This window comes from Haliotis cracherodii, unplaced genomic scaffold, assembly GCF_022045235.1.
Source record: "Haliotis cracherodii isolate W230 unplaced genomic scaffold, xgHalCrac1.p SCAF_3, whole genome shotgun sequence".
Lineage (NCBI taxonomy): Eukaryota > Metazoa > Mollusca > Gastropoda > Lepetellida > Haliotidae > Haliotis > Haliotis cracherodii.
In genome coordinates, this window is record NW_027266286.1 from 5932141 (window position 1) to 5946842 (window position 14702).

General features: G+C 42.1%; 1 protein-coding gene across 3 annotated transcripts in view; it reads left to right on the top strand.

The window, feature by feature from the left end:
- LOC139473674 (nuclear anchorage protein 1-like) overlaps window positions 1–14702 on the top strand; it is a 38727-nt gene that overhangs the window by 21234 nt on the left and 2791 nt on the right. For 2 of the 3 annotated variants that reach the window (XM_071256374.1, XM_071256376.1), the window contains exons 3-8: window positions 4218–9836; window positions 10175–10321; window positions 11237–11415; window positions 12301–12454; window positions 12934–12994; window positions 14071–14125. In XM_071256374.1, coding sequence (XP_071112475.1) covers window positions 4218–9836; window positions 10175–10321; window positions 11237–11415; window positions 12301–12454; window positions 12934–12994; window positions 14071–14125 — 6215 coding nt within the window. The remainder of the gene's footprint in view (window positions 1–4217; window positions 9837–10174; window positions 10322–11236; window positions 11416–12300; window positions 12455–12933; window positions 12995–14070; window positions 14126–14702) is intronic. The other variant, XM_071256375.1, reaches the window with a different exon arrangement.

Consider the following 14702-nt stretch of genomic DNA (forward strand, 5'->3'; position numbering starts at 1 on the left):
GGCTATTTCACTGTGAGAAGGATATATTGCATGGAGGCTATTTCACTGTGAGAAGGATATATTGCATGGGAAGCTATTTCCCTGCTAGAAGGATATATTGCATGGGAGTCTTTTCACTGTGAGAGGATATATTGCATGGGAGGCTATTTCCCTGTGAGAAGGATATATTGCATGGGAGGTTATTTCCCTCCTAGAAGGATATATTACATGGGAGGCTATTTCCCTCCTAGAAGGATATATTGCATGGGAGGCTATTTCCCTCCTAGAAGGATATATTGCATGGAGATTATTTCACTGCTAGAAGGATATATTGCATGGGAGGCTATTTCCCTGTGAGAAGGATATATTCCATGGGAGGCTATTTCCCTGTGAGAAGGATATATTCCATGGGAGGCTATTTCCCTCCTAGAAGGATATATTGCATGGAGGCTATTTCACTGTGAGAAGGATATATTGCATGGGGACTATGTTTCAGTGAAATAGCTGTACAATTTATGTGTTCAAAAAAGCAATAATCTAAGTGATAGGCTGAGAAAGGGATGCTCTATTGATTCGGAGTTTATAATGGCCATAGCTGTTATCTATTTCTATTCTAAAGGCTAGTGTTTTATTGTGAGTGTATGTGGATTATATTTATAATCAATGTGACAGTATATATTGATATGGCAGTAGGTAGTGACCTATATTGCATGCAATGTGACTCGAGTTTGTTTGGGTTATGTCTATTTCATGACAAGCCATCAATGATGAAGTCAATATTGTCTTGTGAGGGTTCTAGATATTGATGATGAAGTCAAGATTGTCTTGTGAGGGTTCTAGATATTGATGATGAAGTCAAGATTGTCTTGTGAGGGTTCTAGATATCGATGATGAAGATAAGATTGTCTTGTGAGGGTTCTAGATATCAATGATGAAGTCAAGATTGTATTGTGAGGGTTCTAGATATCGATGATGAAGTCAAGATTGTCTTGTGAGGGTTCTAGATATCGATGATGAAGATAAGATTGTCTTGTGAGGGTTCTAGATATTGATGATGAAGTTATGATTGTATTGTGAGGGTTCTAGATATCGATGATGAAGATAAGATTGTCTTGTGAGGGTTCCAGGTATCGATGATGAAGTTAAGATTGTATTGTGAGGGTTCTAGATATCAATGATGAAGTCAAGATTGTCTTGTGACGGTCCTAGATATTGATGATGAAGTCAAGATTGTCTTGTGAGGGTTCTAGATATCAATGATGAAGTTAAGATTGTCTTGTGAGGGTTCTTGATATCGATGATGAAGTTAAGATTGTCTTGTGAGGGTTCTAAATATCGATGATGAAGATAAGATTGTCTTGTGAGGGTTCTAGATATCGATGATGAAGATAAGATTGTCTTGTGAGTGTTCTAGATATTGATGATGAAGTCAAGATTGTCTTGTGAGCGTTCTAGATATCGATGATGAAGATAAGATTGTCTTGTGAGTGTTCTAGATATCGATGATGAAGTCAAGATTGTCTTGTGAGTGTTCTAGATATCGATGATGAAGTCAAGATTGTCTTGTGAGGGTTCTAGATATCAATGATGAAGTCAAGATTGTCTTGTGAGGGTTCTAGATATCGATGATGAAGTTAAGATTGTCTTGTGAGTTTTCTAGATATCGATGATGAAGATAAGATTGTCTTGTGAGGGTTCTAGATATCGATGAAGTTATGATTGTCTTGTGAGGGTTTTAGATATTGATGATGAAGTTAAGATTGTCTTGTGAGGGTTCTAGATATTGATGATGAAGTTAAGATTGTCTTGTGAGGGTTCTTGCTATTTAATTATGCATCTGTATGAGGAGCTGTAAACTTCTGCTGATTGAACATACCACTCAAAAGAAGCTAAGGATTCCCCGAATCTTCATATTACTAAGTGTCATACCATGACAGATTAACTGTCATAATATGAAAGAATCGTGTGATCCTTAACTTCATTTGAGTAGTATATAACAGGCATAGGATATTGAGGGAATATTATTTCAAGGTTTAGCTGCATAAGTTTGATCAGATGTTATCTGGATATCTGAGGGAATGGAAGGACTGAATACAGCAGCTGTTGCATATTCATGGAATATATGCAAAAGATATCTGAGATATCCACTGTAAAAACTTGTGTTGAACAGTTCTTCAGATGCGGTTACATTCTTCTTATCTGATTTGTGTCTCGAACAGGCCTGAGGCCTTAATGGGGCATTGGGGTATTATAAGTATTTGCAAAGGTAGTTTAGGATCAAAGATGTTATTTGCCAACAAGTACAAAGAGTTCCTACGAAGACAATTTTAATGAAGTCCAAGGTGATGCTAGCCACTGGTACATCACACCGATGCCAGGCATCAAGACAGTTCACTATGTTTAACATGTTCAAGGCCAGGAGAGAATATTTTGAGGGCTGATCATTTATTCATGATCAGTTATTATTTATTATGAGCATTGGTGTTTAAGAGTTACAGGAAGTGTGTGATATTTCAATAGGTATATGAATAGTTGGTAAAACTGGTATAAATAATAATTGATTTGTTTGGAAGTCTACATTATAAAGCGTCCACCATTGGATACTCTTGTGAAAGAGACTGGGATGTTTCCAGGAATCTGTTACAGAAAATACCCCAAAAATATATTGTACCTCAGGTTTTACAACAACAGAATCGATCACTTGATGTTCTGAAAATATAAAAGATCCCCGCCAGAGAATAACCATATAATAATCTTGATTATTTACCAAAACATTTTCCAATGGGCATGAAAAGGCAAAATAGGTGTGAAAATCATGTGAACGTATCACAGAAAATCAGGTGTTCGCTCACAATTAGGGTAGGGCCAGTCGAGTAGCCTAGTGGTTAAAGCATTCCCTCGTCACGCCGAAGACCCAGGTTCGATTCCCGACATGGGTACAATGTGTGAAGCCCATTTCTGGTGTTCCCCGCCGTGATATTGCTGGAATATTGCTAAAAGCGGCGTAATACCATACTCACTCACTCACTCAGTCACAATTAGGGTAAGCATGTCCTGACCTACAGGTAGCACCTGCCATTCACACAATTAGGGTAAGCATGTCCTAACCTACAGGTAGCACCTGCCAGTCACACAATTAGGGTAAGCATGTCCTGACCTACAGGTAGCACCTGCCAGTCACACAATTTGGGTTCAAAAGTAAGTGTAACAAATGTGCTGTGGATGACCCCAATGTTGTTGGCTTCTCAGGGAATAAAAATTGTGTCTCTATCACCAGCAAACACTGTTAATTAAGCTAACGGTAATGCTCCCTGGAGTCTTAGTGTTGCTGGGATAGATGTATTCAATAAATAAACAGGCGTCTCAACTGAGGATAATTAAAACAAATGGTAGAATTGGTAATGCTAAAGTACCCGTGAAGATCCGGAGTAGAATAGGTCTTCAGCAACCCATGCTTTCTGTAAAAGGTGACTGTGCTTGTCGTAAGAGGCGACTAACAGGATCTGGTGGTCAGTCTCACTGACTTGGTTGATGCATGTCATGGTATCCCAATTGTATGGATCAATGCTCATGATGTCAATCACAGGAATGTCTGGTCCAGGCTCGATTATTTACAGTATTATAGCTTGAATATTGCTGAGTACAGTGTTAAAACAACAAAGAACAAACAGACAAATAATGTCAAAGTAGAATTAATACAGTACTAAGATCTATAGTTAGGCAGGCCTTTCCCTAGGTGAATGTTCTTTGTTTGTTTAACCATGTTATATTTTACCACAGTTATGTATGTTTGCTGTTGATCCAAATGGTCAATTTTGGTCAGGCTTGTTTCAAATATTGTTTTGACAATTGTTCATGATGATATGTGCTAGAAAGTATTTTTAGTGTTACTTTGCATTGGACCTATTATTTATTTTCTGTTTATACATTATTATGGGTCTAAAGACACCATATCCTATAAGGATGTTATCATTGTATCAATTTATTTATCATGATGTATAAAGAGAAAAAGCAGCTTGGCATTGTTGATCAGACTGGCTCGTGATTTTCATATCCTGATTATGTAGATTGTTGCTCATGCTATCAATCACTGGTTTGCCTGGTCCAAACTCCATTACGTATTGTCTGCCATGATATTGCTTGCTGACTGTGTCTCATTCACGTGTTACAATGTAAAAGAAAAAAAAGAATTGGATGAAAGAACGTTATCTTTAATTGTTTGGTATTCTTCTCTTCAGCTGGCCACAGTTAACCAATCTTTGTCAGAACTGAACCAACAGCTGCAGACGTATGCAGAGGCAGCCACAACACTGCAGGCCCAGCTAGATGATGCTGAGGAGGAGAAGGGGCAACTGCAGACCAGAATCTCAGAACTTGAATCCCAATCTACCAGCCAGGGCTCACGAATGGCTGACCTGGGGACCCAACTGCAGCAGCAAGAAGCTGACTGTCGCGCCTGGCAGACCCAGGTGGAGAGTCTACAGACCCAAATAGAGCAGAAAGAAGATGACTGCCGTGCTTGGCAGACAAAGGTCGAGAGTCTACAGGCACAGCTGGAGGCTGCAAGCACAACTGTGGAGCATCTTCAGAGCAGTTCCTCCGACAAAGAGAAGGAGATCATAGAAAGAGCTCAGAGCATGGAGACAAAGGCGAATGAGTTAGCATCCCAGGTTTCCAGTTTGGAGTCGGAGGTGGATAATGTCAAAGGGGATAATTCTGCATGGAAGGAAAGGGTTGAAAACCTGCAGTCACAATTAGAGATGGCAAACACAGCTGTCGAGCAGCTTCAGAGTAGTTCCTTGGAGAGAGAGGAAGCGGTGGCAGAGAGAACTGAGGCAATGGAAGCAAAAGGAAGTGAGTTGGAGAGCCAGGTTGCTAGTTTGGTGTCAGAAGTGGAGTTGCTAAATGGAGACAATGCTGCCTGGAAAGCTAAGGTAGAAAGTCTGCAGTCTCAGCTGGAGACTTCCAATGCCACTGTTGAACAGCTGTCTAGTTCATCCTCAGACAAGGAGCAGCACATGACTGAAGCCCTCCAGCAGATGAGTCAACAGTTGCAAGACAAAGCAGATGAGATTGTGAATCTCCAGGCCAGTTTGGAAAAGTCTCAAAACATTGTGAAAGAAATGACTGAGAAGATTGGCCAGAAAGATCAAAAGTTGGCATCACTTTTGGAGAATCTGCAGGAGATGGAGGACAGGGTGACTCAGCTGTCAAGTGGCGAGGAACAGACTGCTGCACTCACAGCAGAGATGGAGAGTGTTAAAACAGAGCTTGAACAGAAAAAGAAGGCTTATGATGACAGGGAACTGACCCTGAAGAAAGCCCTGGCCACTGCTAAGAAACTTAAATTCCAGCTGAATCAAGCAAATACAAAACTGGAAGAAACAAAATCTCAGGTGGAAGAACAGAAGAAGGCAAAAGCAATGGCAGAGGAAGAAGTTGTTAAGTCTGAGGTACAGAGAGCAAAAGAAGAATCTGATGCTAAACATGATGAACAGATGCAAGAACTTCAGAACCAGGTGCAGACTTACACAGAGTACACTCAGCAGCTTCAGCAGCAAGTTCAGACTCTCACAGAAAGCACACACCATTTAGAACAGCAGCTGAAGCAAAAGCAAGGCGAGATGGATGAACTGGAAGGGTCAAGGAATAATATGGCATCTGAGTCGCAGGAACTGAAGGCTGCTTATGAGAAGCTTCAAGAAGAGCTGAACAGACTGCAGGAAGAAAGTAATGGTTCTGTGCAAGAGAAGGACATTGAGGTGCACAGAATGGGTGAGACCATGAAGGAACTTGAAGGAGCTGTTGACTTCCACAAACAGACTGTATCTGAGAAGGAAGATGTAATAATGAAGCTAATGATTGAAAAAGAGGGATTCTTAAAAGATAGACTCATTCTCGAAGAGAAAGAAATAAAGGTGACCGAGTTGTCCCATATTGTGGAAATACTACAGGATTCACATCAGAAGATAAATGAGGAAAAAGATGCTCTGAAAGCTGAATTGGCCTCAGTCAGTGAGTCTGTTAAGAATCTTCAAGAAGCTCTGAAAGTTAGAGAGGAAGCCCTTGAAAGGTATGTGGAAACTCTGGACACATCTCAACAGGACATTTCCAGCAAAGAGGATGAACTGCAGCAGCTGCAGGCCGATCTGAAGGCAATGCAGCAGCTGGTAGCCTCAACACAGGAGAGCAAGGGAGATGAGAACCAGGAGCTTCAACAACAGCAGTTGCAGACAGAACTGGAAGCTGTTCGATCTCAAGTGGAGGAATACAAGGCCCAGGTGGACACCTATAACCAACAGGGAGTTGTCTTACAGGAGGAGAATTTGAAACTGACAGAATTACTGAAATCTGAGGAAGAGAATGTAGCTAAGTTAACATCACAGTTGGCTGAAAGCTATGAACATGTGGAGAGTCTCAAAACACAGGTCATATCAGTGGATCCGGAATTAGATTCAAATGAATCCAAGATGTCATTAAGTGATTGTCAAAGACTTCTTGAAGCAAAAGAGACTGAACTTGAACGAGTGAAAGAAGAAAATAGTCATTTGGTTGAGGCAGCAGGTCTCTTACAAACTTCTGTTTCCTCATTAGAAACCCAATTGCTTGAGCAAAAGCAGGTAGCTGAGAATCTCAGCTCATCAAGAGAAACATCCTCTGAAAGTGTGCCTAAGGAATTGGAAGGGTATGAAGACCAGGTCGAGGAACTGAGTACTCGGATAGCAGTTCTTAGAGAAGAGAATCAGAAGCTGATAGAAGCAAGGGAAGTAACTGATGAAAGTTTAAGTGCAGAGAGCCTCAAACTCCAACTTGACAATGCACTTTCTGAAAAACAAGCCATTGAAGCTGATAGAGACAATTTAAAAGCTGAATTTGACTCACAAGTCCAGCTTTCGGAGAAGATCCATCAGCTCATTTCTGAGAAGCAGTCCACCATCAATGACCTACAGAATGCCCATGACTCACTGCATGCCAGACTGACTGAGGTCACTCAGGAGAAGGAAGAGCTGCTGATAGAGGTTGAATCTCTTCAAGGGGAGTGTGAAGGATTTGAGAGAAGTATTGCTGAAGCTCAATTTGGGGAATCAGAGACCAGAAATGAATATAACAAACTGAAAGTAGAATGTGATCAGATGTTTAGTGAAAATAAGACACTTTATCAGCAGGTGCAGGAGCTAATTTCAGAAAAAGAAAGTCTGAAACATCAACTAGAACATATTCCGGTCAAGTCTGTTTCTGATGTTGTGGAAGTGGCAGAGAGGGTGACCTGTGTTGAAGCTCCAATGTTGCAACAAGAGACACTGAGACAAACATCAGCTCCTGATCAGGAGCAGTTGAACAGAGCCTCCACTGAGGCAGAGGAAAAATATAAGATACTTCAAACTGAACATGAGAAGATGAAGAACAGATTACAGGTAGCTGAAGTGAAATGTGAGAAAATGCTAGTGAAGTTAAAAGCATTCAAAATCAAGAATGAAGAACTGCAAAAAGACATGGATAAATTGCAAAGTGAGCTGGCCAGCCAAGATGGTAGTTCGAGAGACCAGGAAAATAGATTTGCTGAGGAGAGGAAACATCTTCGGGACCAGATGCAGCATCTTCAGGACAAACTAATCGATATGGAAAATGACAACAGGAGAATGTATCATGACAACTCATCTATGCAAAGTTCTCTCATCGAACTTCAGTCAGAAAAAGAGAGGCTAAAATCTGAACTTGACTCTGAGCAACAGCAGAGTTCTGAAAAGCAGGATGCTATTAAAGAACAGTATGAACTTCAGTTTGGTGAGGTTGTGAGGGCAAGGGATGAGGAGGCTCAGAAAGTTGCCAAGCTTCAAGAAAAACTTGCCTCACTGCAAAATCTCCCCTCCACAGAAGATGATTCCAACAAACTTGAGACCGTGAATATGGAGATTGACAGTCTTAGGACTGAGCTACAAGCATGTCAAGGGAAGGAGGAGGACATGAGGCAACATTATGAAACAAGACTTTCTCAACTTCAACAATCAAATGACTCACAATCTCAGAGGGTTGTTTATTTGCAAGATGAATTGACAAAAGTGCAGACTACATTAGCACATGTACAAGAAGAATCCAGTTTGAACATTGCCCAGCTTCAAGAGGAGGTGAATCGTCTAAAAGTTGATCTATCAGTTGCAGAAGATCTTGAAAAAAACAACTCTGTGAGGTATAAGGAAAGCATCCAGAGCTTACAAACTGAACTCATGAAAGAAACTGAGACACGACAGCGATCTGTATCAGACTCAGATTCTCAAGAACAAGAACTGTTCAGCTTGAGAAATAAATTGCAGGATCTTCAGTCACACTATGACATGTTACTTGCAGACAATAATGAGTTCCAAGCCTTGGTGGAGACTTTAAAAGATGGCAACAAGACGCTGAGGAAGGAAGTGGAGGAGGTGAAGTTTGTGATGAGTAGGAAGGAAGAGGAGGTCAAGACGTCAAGTGGCCAAAGTGAGGAGTTGAAGACCCTGCACAAGAAAGTAGCCGAGTTGGAATCAGAGAAGGAACATCTTGAGGAGGAGGTTGAGGGAATGAGAGATGAGTTTGTGGATTCTAGGAGAGAAAAACAGATCCTCAGTCAGAGAGTTGAGGACATGAGCAGACAAATGAGCTCCTTGGGAGAACTGCAGAAGAAGGTTGTGGATCTTGAAGCTGAGCGGGATCAGGTTGTGGAGGACATTGAGCATATGAGAGCAGAAATGACAACCAGCAAGAAAGAGAGACAAGATTCCAAGGATGAAGTGGATGCACTGAACTGGAAGATACAGGAGCTCAGTGCTCTTGAGAATGAGCTTGAGGTGAACAACATGGAACTTGTCAAGTTGAGAACTGAGAATCAGAACCTCAGGGATGAGATTGATGGGTTGAACTGGAAGCTGGAAGAGGCATCAGCGTTCGAGGAGGATCTTCAGTTGACCAGAGATGAACTGACTGAATCACAGAAACAATTTTCAAGGATACAATATGAGTTGAAGGCTTCACAGGATGAGTTGAAGGCTTCACAGGATGAATTGAAGGCTTCACAGGATGAATGTGAGCGATTGTCTGTGGACAAGGAGATGATACAGTCTGAGGTCGATTCATTGTCTCTGAAACTCCAAGAGATGGAATCACTGGAGTCGGAACTTAGGATGTCCCAGACAGATCTTGAAGATATGGACAGAGACAGTAAGAATCTGAAAGAAGAAATTAATCAGCAGAATCGAAAGATTAAAGCCCTGATGCACATTGAGCAGGATGTGAAGGAAATTTCGGATGAATTAAATGTTGCTCAGACAGAAAATGTTTCCCTGAAGAGGCAAATTGGAGACATGAACAACAGACTCAGTACAATGGCCTCAGTTGAATCGGACTTCTCCTCACTCAGTGAACAATACAATGCTGTGTTAGGAGACAACAGCGATATGGCGAAGCAGATTGAAGAACTTCATGACAAAATACGGGAAATGGGCAGCATGAGGCAGGAAATCAGCTTCAACGTGGAACAGAGGGAACATCTTACAAGAGAAAAGGAAACATTCCAGAGGAGGGTCGACGAGCTAGAAGATCAGTCATTCGTTCAGTCTGATGAAAACAATAAACTCAAGCAGGACCTTGATGAGACAAAGAGCAGCCTTCAGCAGGCAGTGTTTGACATCAACACGCTTCGGTCTCAGTTGGAGGTGGCAACGGCCGGGGGCAACCAACTCAGCAAGTTCCAGGTTGAGTATGAGAAGCTTCAGCAGCAGTTCTCCCAGGCCATCGAGCAGAAGAACCAGGTGCAAGTGGACCTCAACCAGGCCCTGCACAGCCTGCAGCAGAGGGAGTCCCGGTGCCAGCAGCTGGCCATGCAGGTAGGCTAACTCTATGCTAACTCTATGCTAACTCTATGCTAAATCTTTCCTAACTCAGCAACCCATACTTGCCGTAAAAGGCGACTATGCTTTTCTTAAGAGGCGACTAAAGGGATCGGGTGGTCAGGCTCTCTGACTTGGTTGATGCATGTCATCGTATCCCGATTGCATGGATCAAAGCTCATGATGTCAATCACTGGATTGTCTGTTCCAGACTTGATTATTTACCGAGGGCTGTTGTATAGCTGGAAAATTGCTGAGTGCGGTGTTAACAAACAAACAAAGACTCCCTACCTATGTGCAGCAACTGGCGACACTGACGGTTGTTTTGTCCCCAGGTGAGCCAGCTGGCGGAGGACCGGGGGTACCTGAACACACAGCTGGGGCAGCTGTCCAAGTCCCTGCGGGAGAAGGAGCAGGAGTGGCTGGCCATGCAGCAGCAGTACCGCTCTCTCTACCAGACTCACATCAACACGCAGACAAAGGTAACCACTTGTACAGGTCATCATCAACCCTTTACAGGGTTAGAAACTACAGTTTTTGTCCACTAGTCCTTATAATGATAACATATAGCAAAACCCTGAAAATGGGCCAATTTCTACTAGTCCTTAGGATACCTTTACTATTGGGCAGTTTGGTCAGGACTACAGGACTAGTGCCAATTTCTAACGCTGCCTTTAGCCTTGCTCCACGGCTGTGCTGAGTGATAAATCCATGGGTCTAAAGTAATTCTACCCTTATAATAGGCAAGTCTAGATATGTGGACAATAGTCTCTGTTAGGGACAATTTGTTCTTATTATTTATATAATCAAGAAGTTATGATTTGAACTAATAGAAAGTGCTTTAGAGACTTGTGCAAGTCTATTAACCCATCGCAAGGCTGGAAGATCTTACAGGTCATGTGACCTAAATAGACTACTCAACTTTCGATAGGGATAACCAGACATGTCATTCTGTTGAAGTATGCACTTTGACATATTGTGAGAATCATTGAAAGATAAGAATATCCCTGATAAGAGTGGAGTAGTATATATGTAAGTCACACTAGCATTCCTCTCTTAATGACACCGGGGCGGTCGGGTAGCCTAGTGGTTAAAGCGTTGGCTCGTCATGCCGAGGACCCAGGTTCTATTCCCCACATGAGTACAATGGGATTCAAAAGGCCACCTGCAGTTTTAACTCCATGACAGAATGACTTTCATATGAATAAATAAATAATTGAGATTTATTTTAATTTTATTTCAACCAAACTCCTATGGAAAAGCTAGAATAAATCCATGAAACTTAAAATTAAAAAAGTTTGGCCTAACTATCTTTAAGACTTGATTCCTAACTGAAAACTTGTTCCAGTAACTAGTAGTAAGACTATTAATGTTGACCTTCCTTGTCATGTTTCTAGGTGGCTGACTTAGAGAAAAAGGCAGTCAATGAGGCCTTGCAGAGAGCAGCAGTTGCCCAGACAACTACAGCAGCAGCAGTTTCATCAACAACAGCAGCAGCAGTTTCATCAACAACAGCAGCAACAGCAGCTCCTCATCAAGCTGCTGACCCAGCTCAAGTGGAGGAACTCAGGAAGAGGTATGCGTCATGGCTGAATTACGATAGAACCAATTTTGAATTATGGGATTCCAGATTGCAATTGATCCTCAGCAATCTATGCTTGTTCCACAAGGAGTCTTATTATATAGGGTGACCACGCTCGGTGACAATGTTGATAGCGTATCAACATTACTCCGACAACACGGATCGTTGCTCACAATATCAATCACTTGATTGTCTAGACCAGGCTCGATTATCTACAGGCCACTAGTTGGAATATTGCTGAGCGTGATTTTAATAACAAACAAACAAAACTTGAATGTGCAAAACCACATGCTGGTATATGTTGAATATGCTGAGTATATGAAGTGGGTGATATGTACAGCAGCTGATCTGACACAGTGTCGATCTGTTTGCTGTGTAATGGGGTATGGAGTGTTCACATCTGTTCTTGTGTGGTAAGGTTTGACTTTGTCTTGTGTATGAGTCTGTTCTGTTTTATGGAGCGGTGAGGTAGTCTTGCAGTTAATGCGATGGCTCGTCACACTGAATACCTTGGTTTGATTCCACATGGGTACATTGTGTGTAGCTATTTCTTGTGCCTCCCTGCTGTGATAGAGTTGGAATGTTACTGGAATGAGTAATGAGTTACTTTATTCACTCATCTACTCAATAACTATAGGGGATAATGGAGATCCAGCACCTCATGTTGTTGCCAGAGACAACTAAAAGGAGAAACTGGTGGTCACAATGTGTCACTCTCACATGATGCGTCATCCTACCCAGACCATGTCCATCCTAACAATCATCCAGCTGACTGGCACAAAATAACATTCACTCACTCCATGTAGCTATGACAACTGAGGCAGATACATGATGACACATCCCAAATACACAATAAATGTTGGATCCATCCGTCTTCAGGTTACAAGCGTCGGAGAAGTCTCGTCGGGTGGCTGAGGAGTCTGTTGAGAAGCTTGAGCAGGGTCTGGCCGTGGAACAAGGGCGGAGCGCACAGATCGAGAAGACCCTGACAGAGCTGCAGGAACACCTGCAGATACAGGCCAACACGAAGGAGGTGGGTGCCCACGTGGATGCCTGTGTTCTGCCCCCTGAATTTCACACACAGACCATTCAAGCAGACAAAATTAAACATCATTGTAGTCCTTGTGGTCACGACGTTTATGTAACATACAGTACTACTTTCAGGGGTCAACTGTTTTCCCTTGCAGATTATCGCTAGTGGGTCAATCCATGAAGACAAATTGGAAACTATTTACAAGAACTTTGGCACAAAATTCAATTCAATTACAAATTACATCACTTATGCATTCCTGAGTTAGCACCTATTTGTAATTGAGAGTCGGCCTCAAGATATGTTTTCAGATTGCATTTATTTATTTATTTATTCAATTTTTGGGGGCTTTTCTGCTGCTAATAAAAGTAACAGGCCTTAGACCGTCCTTACAAGTACTACCTTCTATATGCCTGGGTGTGACATGAGGCCCAGCAAGCTCTACAGGAAGGTCCTCTATACATGGTTGTGTTGTGTTGCAGGTCCATCTCCAGATGGAGGAGGAGGGGGACTCCAGGATCAGGGAGGTCAACACGATGCTGAGTAAGTGCAGAGGATGGGAGGGGATAAACATCAGCATCACTTCAGGTTTTCCCCCCACATCAAGCTGGCACTGTTCAAAGTGGTGTAAAGCACAACTCCATCACCTGCTGGCATAGGAAGAATAAGCTACTATACAACTTAGCATTGGCTGAGGACCACGTCTTTGACTAAAGAAGACTGTTTGGTCCTCAGCAAATGCTGATTGGTTGTGTCGTTGGCTTTCTCTGATTTTCAGCTGAATCCTTCATGTCAGCAACGGTTTGTCCTTAAGGGGCTCGCTAACAGTTAAAGCTACGTGGCAATCACAACACCAGCTGACATCCTTATCTCAGTTACAGGGACGATAGGGGCGGTCGGGTAGCCTAGTGGTTAAAGCGTTCGCTCGTCATGCCGAAGACCCGGGCTCGCTTCTCGACATGGGTACAATGTGTGAAGCCTATTTCTGGTGTCCCCCGCCGTGATATTGCTGGAATATTGCTAAAAGCGGCATGAAACCATACTCACTCACTCACTCACTCACTACAGGGAGGATATGATTTGTTGTGTCCCCTTGTGTGCCAGGATCAGCTGAGTTGGAATCCAAAAAACATTCTGATTATGTCCCTCCATTTGTCAACACCGTACTCAGGGTCGTGTGTTATACATGTCTAGATCTGCACCACTTTGGGTTTTGACCCCACAGTTCAGAGCAGTATTGAACCAAACTCACTCACTTAGAGATGTATTTAACAGCATCTTTTGTGCTTATTCAGAATGTTGTGAGTTGCGAATACTTGAAACATTGCAACCTCAATCATTAATCATGGTATTTGAAAGTACCTAGACATTTTCTTCAGTAGTTGTCATTTAGAAACAAATTCCTTATAAAAGATGTACTCACTTTGTGTGATTTTATGAAATACTGGTTGATCAAGGTATCCATGTCATGAAGAAGATCTGCCTACATTTCCAGGTTTTTAAAGCTGGCAACACAATGTTCTTCTCTTGTTCTGTTCGTGTTTTGGAATGATTAGAATAAGACACTGCACCGCCATTGTAAGCCAGTGTGTACTAGCGGACACCTTGCTATGTTTCAGCTCGTCATGGAATGGGCTACTGTCAGAGAATGTGCAGATGGGCCAGGATGAAGAAGTAAGCCATCTTTTAACCTGTTTCACACCTAGACTTACTGGCATGGTCTGACATAGTAGACATAGTATGACATAGTATAACATAGTATAACATGGTATAACATGGCATGACATAGTATCACATGGTATGACATGGTGTTACATGGTATCACATAGTATGACATAGTAGAACATGGCATGACATGGTATCATATGGTATTACATGGTATCACACAGTATGACATGGTATCACATAGTATGACATGGTATCACATAGTATGACATGGCATGACATTGTAGACATGGTATGACATTGTAGACATGGCATGGTTTCTCAGCATGGTATCACAATGGTTGACCTGGTTCATTGGATGTCATTGTACCTCTCATTCTCATGCTGTCAAGTCTCTAGATCATGTACACCTCCTTGACATGGCTGGACTATTGCTGACTGCATGAGACTAAATGTATTCCCTCAAGTGTACTAAGTGTGTAGATTGAAGCTCATGATATCAATCACTGTCCAGTTGTGAGAGGCCTATTCTAACCCAGGATCTATGTGGTCAATGTCTATGCATAGAACACCATTCATTGTCACC